This window comes from Boleophthalmus pectinirostris, unplaced genomic scaffold (assembly GCF_026225935.1).
Source record: "Boleophthalmus pectinirostris isolate CB_2022bp ecotype Guang Dong unplaced genomic scaffold, ASM2622593v1 HiC_scaffold_4, whole genome shotgun sequence".
In the NCBI taxonomy this organism is placed as follows: Eukaryota; Metazoa; Chordata; class Actinopteri; order Gobiiformes; family Gobiidae; genus Boleophthalmus; species Boleophthalmus pectinirostris.
This window is the reverse complement of record NW_026571353.1, coordinates 7,639,080-7,657,126: the sequence shown is the minus strand read 5'-3', so window position 1 is coordinate 7,657,126 and position 18,047 is coordinate 7,639,080. Positions and strand designations below refer to the sequence as shown.

The following is an 18,047-nucleotide window of genomic DNA, read 5'->3' as shown; positions in this document are numbered from 1 at the left end:
TTATGATGAGAAAATGTACTAGTAAAAAAAATCACGAAAGCTGAAGTCAAAACCATTAATTTCCTTATGCATCTTCCTATATTTGTTTGTTTGAGCACTGAACTCTGTTCACTTTTACATATTTGAAGGGTGATGATTAATGCCTTTTTGTTTGTAGTGTTTTTAATGCATTTTGAAAACACTATGTCCAAACTGTGACTGAATTCCAGAGGTGGGTAGTACTTTGTTACATTTACTCGAATACCTTTTTAAAGTAATTGCACTTTTCAAAGTACTTTTCTAGCTATCTATTGAAGTAACAATAGTTTTATTTGGGTAAAAGTTTTGGTAAGTCTACAAGTGATAAAAGCTTTATGTTGATGACATGAAACAATTTGAACATTTGTATTTCTTGCACCACTCTTTCAGATAGACTACAATTTTTCAATTTTTTTTGTTTTTGTTTTGTTTATCATTTGAAAACACTACATTTTGTCCATTATGTAATGTTTTGTCCTTCTAATTACATAAAATTTATAAATATGTTACCTCCCAACATATTCTTAAGTTACTTCAGTGGTAGTTCTTCCAAATACTTTTTTACTCTTACCTGAGTCATTTCCTGGACAACTACTTTGTACTTCTACTTGAGTAATATTATTTTGAAGTCACGTTACTTTTACTTGAGTACAATTTTTGGCTACTTTACCACCTCTACTGAATTCTATCCAATTCAAAGTCAGAGTAGACCAGTCAGACATAAACACAGAAACATGGACATACTGAACTCTGAAAATGAAGAAATAAGTTTGTATTTATTGGTCAAAACAAACAGAGGCAAACTCACACATAGTGTAAAGATGAGACATGTTATGGGGTGAAAAATATATGAAGAGTTTAGTCCAAAATGTCCTGCTCAAAATGTCTAAAACGATGTCTAATTTAACCGTCATGGAAACTAGTGTAAAAATTTTGTCAACATTTTGGACTAAAATATCTCCAAGTATATTCTTTATTTCCTATACATTCTTTTCTTACTTTACATTGAGTCTCATGCGTCAGGTTGAAACTTTCAGCATTTATCCTCAGTCACTGACAAAGACACAAAAATACAGGACCAATGCTGCATAGTTTCACACACAATTTGTAAACTGTTAAAAAGAGTGTTTTGGGTTTATTCATGGGAGTCAAAATGGTAAGAAGTGTCCTTTTACTTAAAACATGTCTAAAAATACAATACCTACAATTTATCCTTAGAAGTGGAACGTTTCACAGCTGGCAACCATTTTGTATTGTACAGATGGTGTAACAGACTAGTCACTGGTGATAGACATAGAAACAGCGCTCCCCTTGCCAGTGAATTTGTTTCACTGGGGAAAATGTCAGTTAAAAGTTTTGTTGGAGGAAATCAACTTCATACGAAAATTTTGCATTGAATATCCAAACAACAGCAACAACAACATTATATATTTTTTTAATTTTTAGAAAAAAAAAAAAGAAATTTCTAGACATTCATGAAATACTTTACATTTTGGACATTTTGCAAACAATTTAAAGAAGCTGTACCCATTTTTTCTCCACACAGAGTAAAGTCAAATTTGTTGTCTTTGCTTTCTGCATTTAATATATTTTATTTCTAGTTCTAATTCGAGTTGTTAGCAGAAACCTACTCAGGGTACTCAGGATGCTGGAAATGTGTTAAGGTGAGGAATATTTTATTTTAGATCAGTTTAAAAAGAACTACTTCTTTTTTTTCTACTTTTTAAATGGGTAAAGATCAGGTACAACGTCTTTAATTTGCATTTCAGCTGATCTATGTCTATCAACAATATATAGTCTATAGATGTTAAAGCTACATTATGTAACTTTTCTGGTGGAGGGTCTGTTAAATGCTTTACTCATTAGAGATGCTATTGCTTTGTCTGGAATGTTTCACAGTATAGCATTAAGTCTTCATGGAGACCAAACCAGGCCAAGTTACAGGTTTTTCTACATATTTTGGATCTATAAAACCACTTTTGTAATGTAAAGTAGATCTGTTTAAAGTAGATCTGTTTAAAGTAGATCTGTGGAACATTCCAGACAGAGCAGTGACATATCCATAGAAACAAGCAGGTGATGTACGGACCCAGATCCAGAAAATAACGCGGTGCATCTTTACAAAAAAAAAGATAAGAAAATTTTTGCAGATGTAGAACCACTCAGGTCCCCTTTTCAACAAAAAAAAACAAAAAACAACTCTTTACAATTAAAAATAAATAAGACCAAATCAATTGGACTGATCAGAAGTTGTTAGTGAGGAACTGTGCTGAAAAATACAAGAATTATCTCACCGCACTTGTTTATGGAGCATCACAGTTAAAAACAGTTTACATTAAGAACACTTTTAATGCTTCATGAGACACGCCGTTTGAACCTCCTTTAAGGCATTTTCTGAGAACAGGAAGATACTGGGTTTAAAATGTCGAAAAAGTACATCCAAACTAAATCGGAAACAACTCAGCAGTTTAAAAAGGTGCACTGTGTAACTTTTTGGTTGGTAACTTGGTTTAGTTTGAACTCCATAAAGACAGAAAGGTTTGATGCCATACCAGGAAATATTCCAGGTAAAGAAATAATATCTCCATGGAAAAAAGCATTAGACGGACCCTACACCAGAAAAGGTACACAATGCACCTTTAAGTTATAGTTAAAATGTATTTGAGTGGTGACAAGCCACGTTTTTCTAGGTTTAACTTTGAATAACTTACATACTTTAAATGAACATCAGTTTGGAATGACAGTAGAGGGTTTGATATCGTAGACTGTACGTACATGTGATTCTGCATTTCTAATAACCATTTCCTTAAATTTGGTTTCCTGTTTGCTCAATTTAACTTCATTGAGACCAAATGCTATAGATATGAAATTGTGTAAGTAATAAGGCAATGAATATTAAACCAAATTTAATATATGGACGAGTGCTAGGGTCTGAGGCTGAAATGTATTTTTGTACAGACAAAGTATATATAGCCATTTATATAACAATGGTTATCCTTTCAGCCAATATGGAATGCCCCGACTCAAAAACCAACAACATTGCTTTACTTAAAAGGCCTGTTTCCCCCCATGTATTTGAGGAAAACTTGTCTTGTCCCAGTAGAGATATATTTTGTATAAGCAGCTCTTGAGGTTAAAGTCTGCTGTGTAATATCAGCATCCAGTTAGAAATCATTTTATTGTGCGATAATAAGGAAGTGAACATTAGCATGCTAGTTGTTGTAAGCTTTACTGTCACTCCGCACTGGTCTTTGAGGGGTTTGAAAATGAACTAGGTGCATTGTGTAACTTTTTTGATGGAGCGTCCATCAAACGCTTTTCTCCATGGAGACGTTATTGTTTTGTCTGGAATGTTTCACAGTCACAAACCTTTCTATCTTCATGGAGACCAAACCGGACCAAGTTACAGGTCAGATCTGCGGAGAGGCAACCCAGCTTACAGTCAGAATGTCTCTTTTTCTAAGTACTATATTTTTCGGACTATAAGTTGCACTTTTTTCATGGTTTGAATACTTCCTGTGACTTATACTCCAGTGCAACTTAGATATTAAAATTTTCACACTGACAGCCACGAGAGGCTCTAGGCTTGTGTGTCAGTATCTGCTACTCCTATTACTCCTATACCACTGTCACTTGGAGCTCAACTGCAGGTCACCTGCAGAAAGAGCCACTGTCCTGCAGCAAGCAGTGCCATATTCAGCTGAAAACAGTAATCAAGCAGCAGAAAGAAAGTTTGAAATGAGCGAGAAACTTGTGAGGGACTGCCGGAAAGTGGGGATGGAGAACACAGCTTCATGGTAATCGGGAGGGTGCACCATGTAACTTTCGTGGAAGTTACTGGATGAATGGACAAAGCCTGAACTTCAGTGACACCGAAACCACCCTGTAGGGATTCAGAAAGGCCGGAATAATTCTAATGGGAACTGATGCCGAGTCTGACGACAACTACACAGAAGAGGAAGCGGCGCTTTGGAGTGAGATGGAGAGTTTGGTAAACTTGTTCTGTTGTTTATGTTATAGTTATCTGAAGAAGTGTTCATATGTGACGTAACAGCCTGTTGTTCTCTGTTCTATTGTTATTATTAGAAATTGTCTTTCAACATGAAATGTTGGTTCCTGGTCTGTGATTTTATAAAATAAATTCCCCTCAAAAAGTGCGACTTATAGTCCAGTGTGACTTATATATGTTTTCTTCTTGTTCATTACTCATTTTTTGGCTGGTGTGACTTGGAGCGATTATAGTCTGAAAAATATGGTATTTTTGAGAAGTAAAATCACTTGTAATTGAATAAATGTAAGCTAGAGCTGTTTAAAGTCATGCTGTGGAACATTCCAGGCAGAGCAATGACATCTTCATAGAAACATGCAGGTGACAGTCTCCCAACTAAAAAGTTACACCTTTAAGTAATTATATTTTTATACTATCCCTGCTTAGTTTGGATATACTTTAAATGGATGTCATTTCAGTTATGACGAGATACATATTTGTAATTCAGTACTGTTTGGACACAGGACACCAAAACTGGACAAACATCTGCCATTGACCATTTAAATAAAGGAAAATAACAACACATAGGATTCAGTCATCACTTTGTGCATGCTCTCACCACACGACATTCAGACTAAATGTGACCGTATATTTACAGCAGCTCACAGGAGTAGATCAAATAAAACAACAACCGAACCAGAGCCCCTTTTAAAATGCTTTTAGGAAGGAATTTGTAAACTCAAAATGTACCTTGACGTAAAGTTCTTAAATGGAGTGCATGCTTAGGGGATTGAATCAACAACCTCTGTGCTAACTACTCTGGCTTACTTATTTATAGAGACTAATTTATTCTATGAAGTATGGAAATTTTGGGGTCAATATGCAAAAAATTTTAGATGCAGCGTAATGTCCCTTTAACACATTATTTTTGAATTAGAACTTTTAAAAAATTTAAGTTAAAGGGGCAAAAGTACAATTTCTTTTGCCCCAGTAAATCACCTCTTGGGTCAAAATAAAAAATCTGCGTGCTGTCTGTATCTAATTATAAGGTGTTTTATCTTCCATGAACCAGGAAATGCGGCGTTAGATTTACTCCGTTCATCAATTTTCTTCCACTTTATCCGTGTCGGGGTCGTGGAGTCTAAACAGGGATGACCGGACTTGTTTCTCCAGGCCTGGGAACGCCTCTGGATCCTTCTGGAAGAGCTGTTAGAATTACTGTGACGGCAAAACTCCTCTCTGGTCTGAAAGTTAACGAAAGCGCTTATAAACTCAACGCAGTGAGTAATTAACACGCTCTGAATGCATAAAGTAAGTGAGGAATAAGTGAAGACTGCTACAGACTGTTAAAAATGAACTAGGTCTGTTTTACACATTTTTAAAAGACAGTAACAATCAGGTAAACTGTCTTTAAATAAAAGAAATCTCTCAAAATATAAAAATTATGCCTTTTGGTACATGTCATACCCAAAATTTTTACATTGTTTTACACGAGGAAAATGATCAGTTTGAGTGTTGGGGTCTGAATATTGATATACGTATATATGAAAGCTAGTTGTATTGCACTGGGTTACACTACATAGTCAATAATGTGTGCCACAGATGATAGAAAAATGCACTTAGAAAGAAAGAAAAATGCACAATTAATGCAATAGACTAGTTATGATATCAACAGCAATATAGGTACAACCATTATTTTAAAAAAGCAGTTTAGAAGGGGCTTGTGTTTTTCCCAAACATAAACTTCAGTCTCTCTACAGTACATTTGGGCTTCCTCTTCACCCCTTATTGGTCGCAATGGAAGTGACGGCTGTAGTGCATGATGGGAAATGTAGTCAAAAAGCACACAGACCCAATCCGTAGTCTGGTCGTAGTCTGTTACCTGGATGTTGAGCCTTTTGCGTATTGCGTATGGCTTGGAGATGCGGTTTTATGCACATACCAGTCATAAGTGGATCCAAGAAGTCTCCGGTGATGATGTTTGGAGCTGGTTTTAGAGCTCCTCATAGTCTCCGTCATCGTGTTTTGCGGCCCCCGTTCCCCCACCCAGAAAGTCCTCGAGCTCGTCCACTTCAGATTTCTTACTCCGGGATTTCTTTTTCTTCTTGTCCTTTTCGTCGCAGGCTCCGGATTCATCCTTCTCTTTTTTCTTGTGTTTGTGTTTCTTCTTGCTTTTCTCGTCCTCCTGAAAAACAACAACATGCCCCATTTTACACTGTTTTCTGATCTATGTTGTGATGTTTTCCTTATCAGAAACATCACCGTACTTGTGTTTTGTTTCTTTGAGCACACAGACCCTGCTGAGTTCTTCTCTCAAACCAAAAAAATAAACACTTTTTTCCACCTTGTGATGTCAAGTGCTCCACTGTTTTTAAACTCCATACACTTTCACCAGAGTCATTTGGACAATTTCAGCTATGGAAATACCAACCTCTACTGAACAAAAAGTAAAAGGTAACTGTTAACTTGAAAACTACCACTTCATGACACTGAGTTTTGGAGATGTAAACAGACTAATAATAAAGTAATAATGTGTGACTGGAACCAAACACAAGTCCGGGTATGCGGTAACAACATTCTAAAATGGCTTGAAGCGTACAAAAGTCAGTTTCACATAATAACTTTTTTATGAGTTTGTAATGATGTTATAATGTTGTTCCTTATTAGTTCACTCAAGTTGTATTTTAACTGATCCATGCTTGGAATAATGTTTTTTAATCATGTCTTGTCCTGCGTTCGTGGCTTGAAGGTGAAGAAAATGTCACTTCTCACTTGTCCATGCTCTTTGCCCACTGCTCTGTATTTAATTGTAATTATTCAAACTCTGGGTCATACATGTAGGATTTAGAAATGATAATCTGTTTGAAAAGTGCTCTACAAATTACTTTTTTCATGTGTTCTGAATATTGTCTGTTGTGCAGAATTTCGACGAAAAGATGTTTAGTTTACAGCAAAGAGCCTTCACCACTCACTTACCTCTTTGCTTTTCTTCTTCTTTTTCTTCTTTTCTTTGGAGGAGTGTTTGGTTTCTTTTTCTAAACACAAAGGAAACAAACAATTTTATATAGAACATGAATGTAAGGGCACAAATAGACACAATACCTGCACTATATTTGAGTATAGAGCTCTTTGTCTTGTCTAACATAGCTATAAGTACATGTTCTATACATATATATTATTTTTTATTTTTCCTTTTTGGGAATTAATTAATAGGAATTTATGGGTATTACAAATTAACCCAACAGGCTGTCCCTCCACCATTTTAACCTAGCAACTTTACTCATCATCAATTACATTCAGATGATTTTTGAATAAATTCATTCATCAAACAGTATTTTAGAATTCATATTGACATTGTTTTTATTTGTAGGAATTCCCCAAATTTTCCAGCCTAAGTTCTCATGGAAAGTTTGTGGAAATTTACCCACAACTTTCCACTCCCATGCTGCATACAAAGTCCAGAGCAGTCTCTGCTTGAACAGTGAAAGGTGTGCACTTTCACTTTTACACGCAGAGGACTGAACACCGGAGCGAGACAGCCAAACCATTTCTCCATTAGGTAACACATTATTTGAGTTTCTTTTTTACACAACTCAACAGAAAAAGCGTAATGTGTACTGTATAATTGAGGTCACTTGAGTTATACTTGCAGTATAGTCACCTACATAATGTCAGTGAGTTATACAATTTTCAGCCTTGAGTTGTGGTTTCTTCTAGGGAAAACTGTGACAAACAGCGACGTTTGGTAAAGCGTTTACTACTTTACAACAGCTGTTTTTGTGTCTCAAAAGTGCACAATGCAATCTATTCCAAAGCTAGTTTGTTTCTACTCCATCAGTGAGAGACAGAGCAAAGGGTAAACTCTGTCCCGTGGTTGTCACAAAGCAGTCAGACTGCCGCAGTCATATGTTCTATAGCAAGTCCTATGTGCTCTGTGTGAGAATTTCAGACCATTCATTTGCAAATTACAGGATCAGTTCAGGGTTATTGTGGACAAAGCAATGGATATCATGTGCCTGCAGCATAGAATGAACTGTGTGAGGAAGGCACCTGGCTGCAGGGGCGGAGTTAGATTTGTTAACACTTGTTTAAACCAATCACACTGTTCTTAACATGTCCAGACCCCGCCCCACCACTCCTCTCAGGCACTGTCCACTTTAGCAGCTTTATTTCAAATGTGGTTGTTGGATTACTTTTCACCTATGTATCGTAGATTAAGCAAACAAAAATATACAAAGAAAAACAGCTAGTAAAAAAAAAGGTTTCTGTTGAATTAAATTAAACCAAATCATTAACAAAATTACAAAATTTCAAGCTTTATAAGATCTCAAAATCTGTACAAAATAGTTTTAAAATACTTTCTTTACTCTTTAAGAATATTTTAAGTGGGAACTTTAATACTTTTATTTAAGTAGATTATTTCATGTGATTCTTTTTCTTATTTTTATAAATATTTTTCTTCTCTGGTATCTGTACTTTTACTTAACAAAATCGAGTACTTCTTCCACCACTGCTTAAAAATAACCAACTTGTAAACAATTTTAATGCAGTGGTTTTACTTACTTGCTACTCAAAATAATAATATTTTTTGTCTTTTTATCTGCCAGGAACATGCCTCGCTCCCCATCCGACGTGTGGAGACATTTCACCCAAGTCCACGTCGACGGGAGACCTTTGTGGACTTGTAAATATTGTGGGAAAATGTACGTGAAGAATGCCACAAAACTGCAGAGGCATATTGCTAAGTGTCAAAAGTTTCTCCAAGCTTCAAATCCACCAATAGCCAAGACCAGCGCCCCAGTGGAGTCCGAGTGGGCGTTCTCCGACTCTGAAATCCAGTCTTCTTTAGCCCGTGGGTCCTCTGGTGTTGGAGCGTTCTTCGATTTTATAGATGAAGATAGTCGGCGAAATGCAGATGTGTGTTTCGCTAGAGCTGTCTATGCAACTAACCTCCCCCTGACAGTGGCCTCCAACACGTACTGGAATAAGTTTATCAATGCCCTGCGCCCATCCTACAGCCCCCCGACCACACAGGCACTCTCCACTCATTTACTGAATGAGGAATTTGAAAGAGTGCAAACAAAAGTAAAGGAAACCATCAACAAAGCAGACTGCGTCTCGGTCATCTCTAATGGCTGGTCAAATGTTCTGGAACAAGGCTTTATTAATTACATTGTGACCACTCCTCAGCCTGTGTTTTATAAAAGGACAGACACCAGGTCCCGCAGATGCACTGGGGATTACATTGCAGAGGAGCTGACAACAGTGGTCAAAGATCTGGGCCCAGAGAAGGTGTTTGCGCTGGTGACTGACCATGTAGAGCACATGGAGGAGGCCTGGGCACGTGTGAAGGAAAGCTATCCTCACATATCCACCATTTGCTGTGCTGCCCACAGCTTAAACCTTCTCCTCAAGGATATCATGATGTTGAAGTCTATGGACACTTTACACAAAAAGGCAAACCAGGTAGTTAAATGCGCGAGGGTGAAAAGGCAGATTTCAGCTACTTACTCCACAAAACAAAAGAAGAAGAGTGGGACTCTGAGTCAACACAGGGTGGTGGTCATGTATGAAACTGTACTGGAACAAAAAGTGTGTCTTCAAGACATGGCCGTGCCTCACTCTCCAGAGCTGAGCAGTGAGGTCCAGGAAATCCTGCAGGACCATGTGTTCTGGGACCGACTGAGCAGCAGTCTAACACTCCTCAGACCAATCACAGCAGCCATTGACAAAATACAAGCGGGTGATGTCATCTTATCAGAAGTTTTGTGTGTTTTTGCGGCGCTCAAAAAGGAAGTCCTAAAAGTGTTGCCGACTTCTTCATTACCAAAAGCAGAGGTGAGTGCTGTGGTGGAGACTCTGGAGAAACACAGAGAGCTGTGCTTAAGGCCACTGCATGCAGCAGCGTACATGCTGGACCCCAAGTATGCTGGAGACATACTGTCTGGTGAGGACATTAACGGAGCCTACTCAGTCATCGCTGCTGTGTCTGAGTGCATGGGTCTTGACAGTGGCAGAGTGCTGGGGAGTTTGGCCCTGTACCGTACCAGACAGGGCCTGTGGAGCATGGATGGGATATGGAAGTCGTGTCAACATGTACCTGCCTCCACCTGGTGGAAGGGCCTCTGTGCCTCTGAGCCCATCACTCCTGTAGCTTCAGCAATTCTCCAGATCCCCCCCACCACAACTGCCATAGAGACCTGGTCACAAAACATGCAGACCAAAGCCCACTGTGGTCTGACAGATAACAGAGTGGACAAACTGCTATGTGTCCAGGCAAACCTGCGGTTTGAGGCCGGTCCAGAGACCTCCTGCATCAGACCAGACAGTGGACCTGAAGAGGAGTCTGATGGAGAGCAGGTGCACATGGACAGTGGTGATGAAGCCTGAAAAGAAGAACTCTGAAGAGACTTGGAGCTAGTGATTTTTCTTGTTATAAGTTTTATTTTTGAAAGCAGCTTACCTTTGTTGTCCAAAGAAATTATATAATATTTCATAAATGTTCCATAAGATTCTACTTACAGAACAGGCTTAAAATAAAATACCAATAAATATACTGCTTAAATTTTCATAATTTGCCAATAACTTACCATTCCTAGAACAGTAGGTAGTGACATGCAATCCTTCAGTCCTACTAGATACTAGCACAATTATTAGTACTTATTTGTAAGGCTCTAGTCCTGTCCTCATTTAGTTCATTGTTTGGTAGATTGTGTCTTAGTAGAGTTCTTATTCCCCCCAGCTTCTCCCACAGTAAAGCTGTATGGGACAGTAGGAATCACTTGCCTTCCTGTTCGTCGCTGCTGTCTTTGGCGGCTGGAGGCTCCTCACTGAAGCCCAGTCCAAACAGGTCTGTGTCGTCTTTGTGTTTGAAGGACAGGTCTGTGTGGTCTTTGTGTTTGAACGACAGGACTGTGGGCTTCAGAGGCTCCTTCACCTGCGGCACCTCTTCATCAGACAGGTCAGACAGAAGCTCGTCCCGCACCGGAAACACCTCCTGCACATGTGAGACAGGAAAACTGAGATGTACCTCTTAAGCCAATCTTTGTTTATTTTTGAGGCTTTTCCTGTGTACTATGAATGCAATGTGAGGCGAAATACTGAAGAACCAGCGAAGACAGGTTCACTTCACATGGTAAACTATCTATAACCATCACTATAATAGGAACAAACAGTATTAACTAATTGGTCTTTATTTCTTTGCAAAACATACTGGTATAAAATGTTAAATGGACACATTTTTAAGGTTACAAGACTGACTCTTTGTTATTCACAAATGCCTACATCTCTGTTACCTTGGTTACTTTTGGAGTATCTGATGCCTCAGAGTCGAAGTCGGGATCGTCCATGACAAAGGAGAGCATCTGCTGTGCCACCGGTGCCTCAGGGTCTGAGTCAGAGTCAGGTTTATTTGCATTGCTCTTCTTTTTGCTGGATGTCTGCTCCAGGGTGGGGGTCAGGGTCAGTGAGATGGGGGGTCCGCTCGGAGGTGTAGACTCTGGGGCCTTAGATGAGCTTTTTGGTTTGGTGTTTAGGATCTGAGGTCTGCAAGAGAAAAACAGTTACTTGCACTGTCATAATTTTCTGTGTATAAAAGAAAAAAAAAAGAGATTATTAAATTGCAAAGGCTTTAATTTTAGATTAGAGTTTTGCACAAAATTTAGATTGTAGAGAACAAAATATAATATCACCCTTTTATAGAAATACCTTGTTGTTATAGCTGTAGCTCTACAAACATGTTCTGAAATGCAAATGATTCCTGTATTCGTCAGTTCATAATCGAGTCTTCTCTCTGGAGATGTTTACAATGTACACTTTAGGCCAATAATACTGAATGTGGATGAGGGGGAGCAAAAATTCAAGTAGTTAAAATGCTGATTTTTGTTATAATACAGTGGGTTCTTGGGTCTTGTTGCTAATATCAATGATCAGGTCCAATATTTGTGCATTTACATTTTAGATATTTCATTGCAAATAGGGAAAAATTGGCTCTTGCCCTATGTTTGGATTTATGACATTATGTTCTACAATCTGAAAGCCATGAATTGTAAATGAATGCCATGCTGTGGTACATTCCTGGCTAAATAATATCTCCGTGGAGAGAAACAAGTCCATCAAGAAGTTGTGAAATCAAGTGTTTAGTTTTTAGTTTACTTCAGTTTAGTTTCATCGGTCAGTTAAAGGTGTATTTTGTAACTTTCTGGTGAATGGTGTGTGTGCTTTTCTCTATGGAAAGGTTATTCTGTCTGGAATGTTTTACAGCCTTTTTTTTTTTTTTACAGCCATGGAGACCAAACCAGACCAACTTACAGGGTAGATCTGTGGAGAGGTAAACCCCATTTTTGTGCTATAAAACCACCTGTAATTGAATAAATGTAACGTAGAACTGTTTAAAGTCATACTGTGTAACATTTCAGGCAGAGCTAATTATATTTCAATGATTTAACACAGAAATTCCACAAAGCACTAAATTAATCTACAGACCAAAGGGGTTTGGGCTGAAGTTTAACACAAATTTTGCCTAACCCTATAATACAGAATAGAATACAAGATGACAAGATGGCAGAACATCTATTTACAGAAAAAAAAAAAAAAGTGAAAGTGAAAGTACAGCCTTACTTCTTGAGCTCAGGTTCACTATCCAGGTCGTGGTCGGCTGTGATTGTGGGTGCTTTGAGGGCATCCTCTTCGTCACTGCTCAGGGTGATGTCTCTACCTGGTGTCAGGCTCCGTGGCTGGGGCAGATTGAGTACCGAGTCGTCCGGGTCCAGCTCGTCCTGGAACCCGGAGACCATGGGGTTTCCTCTTTCACCATCACTGTACACAGACAAAAGCATGTGCAGGCTTGTGACTGCACCTTTGTATAATCCTTTTCCACTGATTTTCAAACAGTGTGCTGGGGAACACTAGTGTGCCCTGAGGTATTGCCAGGTGCCTCAGTTTAAAATGGATTTTTGTCCAAGTTAATTCATACATATACTTTGAAGTGTCTGGGCAATTTCTGAAGCAAGCAGTCGACAAGCACAAAAAAATCATCTTTGCTAAATAGAAAGAACCAGACATTCTACAAAAAAATAAAATAAATACATAAAAAATTGTGCCGTGGAATAATTCTGACCAAAACAACCTCTCATGACTCTAAAAAAGGTTGAAATACCTATTCTACCAGCCCAAACAATTTTCAAAGTCGACTTAATGTTATAAATATTCCACAGTAACTACACTTTATGAATTTTATTTTAGAATTTTGTGGAAAGGTATTTTTATTGTAAGAAGTCAGTGGAATAAATATTCCATACAGTTACACAATTTAATTATTAAATACAATACTTAAATATTTGCAATAATATAACAGAATAGTACACAATAAAAAAAGCATTTTACAAAAAAACCAAAAACAAACAAACAAAAAAAAACAACTCACTATGTAATGTAATGTTCTCAAACAAAAAACATGATGCCTGGTTAAATAAGTACCAAACTAATTGAAATGATACACAAATACAGAAAAAAAAACTGTTCTTGGTATAGCAAAGGAGAAAAACAACAACTGGAACTCAATTGGAAAAAACAAAAAACAAAAAAACTAACTACTTTTGTCCAGTTGACAAAATAGAATTTCTCCATTGCTATTCTAATTCTTAGCACAAAAAAAATTATGATTGTTCAGTTGTAGCACATTAATCAAAAAACTTACTTTACGGTTACCTGTCACATTATTAAGGTGTTACTGGTGTTAGAATAGAAAGAGCATACCTGTCGCTGTCCACGGCTGCAGTAGGAGCCGGCTGTGGGACCTTGGTTTTGGACGGCAGGCTGTCCTCTAGGAAGCTCTTGTCTAGTCGCTCATCAGGGACAAAATCATCCACGCTTTGGACTTTATCAGGGCACACCGGGGCAGGAGGTTCCTCTGAAGAACACAACATGGAGACAAAAAATGAGATGTTTAAAACAACAAAAATATATACAGTAAAGCTCTGGTATAGGAGTTGTGTGGGGATGTCCCATGAAGGCTGTATCATACGTTTGCTAGAAGATCAGGAGAGAGTCACATGACATTCCAGCCAGTCTTTGGTAATTTTTCAACTCAGCTTTTAAACCATGTGACCGCTTTAGATGGATTACTCAAGACACTTATATTCCCACGAGATAAAACCAGAGGAAAAAATATGTAAATAAACCAAAAATAATAATAACAAAAAAAAAAAAAATCTTAGTGATGGTATGGAAACTGCAACCTCTGTAAGGAACATTATGCTGCATGTGGTGGCAATAATTATTATTTGGGGTACAACTAATTAATCAATATAAGTTAAGTCAAAACCTCTTCCAGCTTCATTGTAAAAAAACAAACATACAAACTCAAATGCATACACATTTTTAAGAGTGGGACGAGGTACAATTTCCACAAGACGAGATGAGACACAAGATTGGACCTACGAGAATGAGACAAGACGAGACTGTGAAATTATTTAGGCTATAATACATACATTGTGCAATTCAATTCCCAATTATAGCCTCACCATTTTTACTTTATTTAATATTTCTGCTGTCTCTGTAGCTCTCCTTTTTGGGATTACAGTTTCTCAAAAAATGTAACTGGCCAGTGCTCAATTTTTTCAACCCAAGCATAAAAACATGAGTAAAAAAATTTTGTGTAGTATGTGTAGTATGTGTGCACGATCTTATGGCATGAGATCTTGTCCCATTCCTATTTGAGGCGTAATCAACAATTTTACATCAATTAATGAATATAAGTTGTGTCAAAACCTCTTCCAGCTCGCATCATTAAAAAAAAAAAAAAAAAAAAAAAGGTCAGAAGGTCAGAAAGTTAATGGTGTGCATTATTTTGACATTACAACATTCTAGCATGTCTGTAGTCTAAAACTGAGCTGAAAGATAGTAAGAATTTGTTGTCAGATTGCAGATTTGTTGATCCGGTTTATGGTCAGTATTAGGGATGGTACAAGATATCATGTCACAAGACCTCATGAAACTAATTCCTACAAGAAAAGTTATCGTGTCAGATTCCTTAATGTTTACATTTGGACTGGACAAAAAAGGGTTACATATTAACTGAGTTACATCTCTTATAGTTCCAAAAAGCAGTGCTAGAATGGAAACAAAAATATTAAATAAAAAATAAATAAAAATGTGAGGCCAAAATTGGAAACTGAAGCACAAAATGCATGTATCTGGAAATAAGTTAAAATCTCGCCTTGTCTCGTTCTCGTGGACTCAATCTCGTATTTCGTCTCGTCTTGTGGAAATTGTGTCTCGTCCCATCCTTAGTTATTAATATCTTTGTAATTGCTGGGCCTATCCACATGAAACAAAAACTGGCACCAAGTCCAAAGTCTTGACGAGGATTGGCAATTATAACTGATTGGAAAGGTGAATATAATATAGTGCAGAATCAGATAGACCTGTGACTGATTAGAGTGGCTAATTCAGACAAGTGGAACCGCTGCTGTAGAGGGGCAGGAATGCAGTGGAACAGAGAAATTGTAGATCGTTTGAGCTCTGGCACCAAGAATACTTCAACAGATATGTGCCTCTATGTAATACACAACTCCTAGAAACTGATCACCGGTGTATGTATATTTATATAGCATGTGTGCAGTCAAAAACCTATACACATGATTAACCTGAAATAAAAATACTACGGCTATTGTCGACTGAAGACTGTAGCTCTGTGGATTGGTTATTCAGCTAAAGGTGGGTGGGGAAAGGCACTCGCAAAATGATAAGGAAAAACAACTCTACAGTATGGCTGGGCGATAATATGGTATGACAGTATACCACAGTATCAAAAAGTAGCAACGGTATCAGTTTCATTACCGTCATTTTTTTTTTTTAAATCTGCAGCGCATAAGGACCTAATATAATTTTATAAAAATCTGCAGTAGCTCAGTTGGTAGAGCATTCGCCCACTGATCTGAAGGTTGGCGACCTCTCGACATAAAAAAAAAAAAAAAACGAAAAAAAAAAAAAAAAAAACATCACAGGTTGAGCGGTCAGATCCACTGACCCACAGGTTGGCTGGTGTGATTCCAGCTCCCACAGATGAATGCTGCCATCGTGTCCTTGGGCAAGACACTTAACCCACACCTTGCCCACAGTGTCTGCGTACACTGGTGTGTGAATGGGTGAGTGGTTCCTTGTTGTAAAGCGCTTTGAGTGCCTTGAAAGTGGAAAAGCGCTATAGAAAAATGTGACCATTTACCTATAATTTATTGATACCTAAATTTGTTTGCTCAGCACAAATTAATGTGTGGTTGTATTTTCAGTTTAATGCAATCACAATTTAAAACTAATAGTGTCTATAATGTTTCTTTTAACTGCATGGGGAGATGACGTTCGATTAGTTTCGTTCTGCTGTCATGTGATGCTCATAAGGGAGACCAAGATAACATGGCGAGTTGGTCCCCAAAAAAATACTTCTGCAATTTGGCAGCATTTTGGCTTCAGGCGCACATTTCTTTACGTTTTACAGAAACAAAACTTAAAACCACACGGCAAATTTGCATGAACTGTAAGCACCGATAAAAACAGCTCACTTCTTGTGGTGCTGATGTGGTTCAGCTTTTTTCGGACTGAAGGAGACGACTCAGTGGAATATGAGTGTTCTCTCTGTGACAGGATGAGCGGCTGATGGTGAGTCTGTTCTGTGCAAGTATGGCGTTGAAGATGGTTCATGTGAAACTTTTCAGAGATTATAAACCTGTACGTCATACGCATAGACCGTACAGAGGTACAGCTTTGTATTTTACCAAAGTTGCACTAAAACATGTTGGTAATATGGTAATACGGTATACCACAGTAAAATCCTGAGAAGGTTTAACAGTATCAAAATATAGATATTGCCCAACCCTACTCTACAGTGTATACAAAGAAGTGCTAGTTAATGGCATCTTCTGTAAAAGTAAAAAGGCAGGTTAACGGTCCAGTCAATCCCACAACTCAAGATAACTCACTCCAAGCTTTCTTCGTTCTGTTGAGGTCCATATAATTCCTTATAATCCCGATTAAAGTAGTCTTGGACTAATAAAACATATGGTTGACTAAAACATGACTGACTGTTTTATAGTCCTGTTTATTTATTGACTTATTTTATTTTTTTATTGTCATGTTTTGTCTCCTTTTTGGACAGTATGATTCATTCTTTAGTTGAAATTTTTGGTTAAATATTATTATTATTTACATGGTTAGACTTTAGACATAGACAAATATGTTGATCCACAGGAAAGCATAAAATAAAATGGAAAGAAGCAATATACTTTCTACTTAATTTTATTTTTACTTGTACATATACATTTATATAGTTATGCTTATTTGACACCTCTGTCTTTATATTTTTGCTGCTCATTTAGAATGTATTATTATTATACTTTTTCTCTTTGCTATTATAATATATTGTGATGAGTGAGCTACTGTGCCCAGGTCATTTCCCTTGTGGATCAATAAAGTCTAAGTCTATTCGCGTTCAGTATAATTTGTTGTGTTGATGTCTGTCTGGTTTAATGCAGATTGGTTTATCACAGAGACTATGAATAAAAAATTAAATTAAAAAAGACATCATTGATTAATTGGACGACAAGGACTACAGCCTGATAAAATACCCACCTGGAGCCGGAGAGGTGTTTTCAGGGACAGGAGATGAACCGAACCAGCGGGACATGAAGCTCCTTTTCTGAGGAGCGGCTGCAGCAGAGGCCTGGGAGTAAGGAAGTCCAAAAGATCATATTTTAGTGGAATAACGGTTGTGCGAAGAAATGAAAACAGTAACTGTATGGACAAGAAGGTAAGATAAACATTTCATCAATCTTTCTTAATGTAATGCGTTAAAGGTGCACTGTGTAACTTTTCTGGTAGAGAGAGAAGAGAAAGAGATTTAGAATACTAGTTTGTTGTTAGCAAAGACGTGATGGCAACATTCCACTCGACGTCTTGAAACTCGCTTAAAATCTCATAATAGTGAATGATTAGAATACTAGGAATATGTTAAGAAAGTGAGGACTAAGCTTGGGCAGCTGCAAAC

General features: G+C 37.6%; 1 protein-coding gene across 2 annotated transcripts in view; it reads right to left on the bottom strand.

Annotated features, from left to right (window-relative positions):
- Positions 1–775: 775 nt before the first annotated feature.
- Positions 776–18,047, bottom strand: part of rabl6b (RAB, member RAS oncogene family-like 6b) — a 32,918-nt gene continuing 15,646 nt past the window's right edge. For both annotated transcript variants that reach the window (XM_055161456.1, XM_055161457.1), the window contains 7 exons: positions 17,633–17,723; positions 13,763–13,916; positions 12,626–12,823; positions 11,302–11,551; positions 10,793–11,003; positions 6,983–7,041; positions 776–6,191 (listed from right to left, as the gene is read on the bottom strand). In XM_055161456.1, coding sequence (XP_055017431.1) covers positions 6,000–6,191; positions 6,983–7,041; positions 10,793–11,003; positions 11,302–11,551; positions 12,626–12,823; positions 13,763–13,916; positions 17,633–17,723 — 1,155 coding nt within the window. In that variant the 3' untranslated portion in view covers positions 776–5,999. The remainder of the gene's footprint in view (positions 6,192–6,982; positions 7,042–10,792; positions 11,004–11,301; positions 11,552–12,625; positions 12,824–13,762; positions 13,917–17,632; positions 17,724–18,047) is intronic.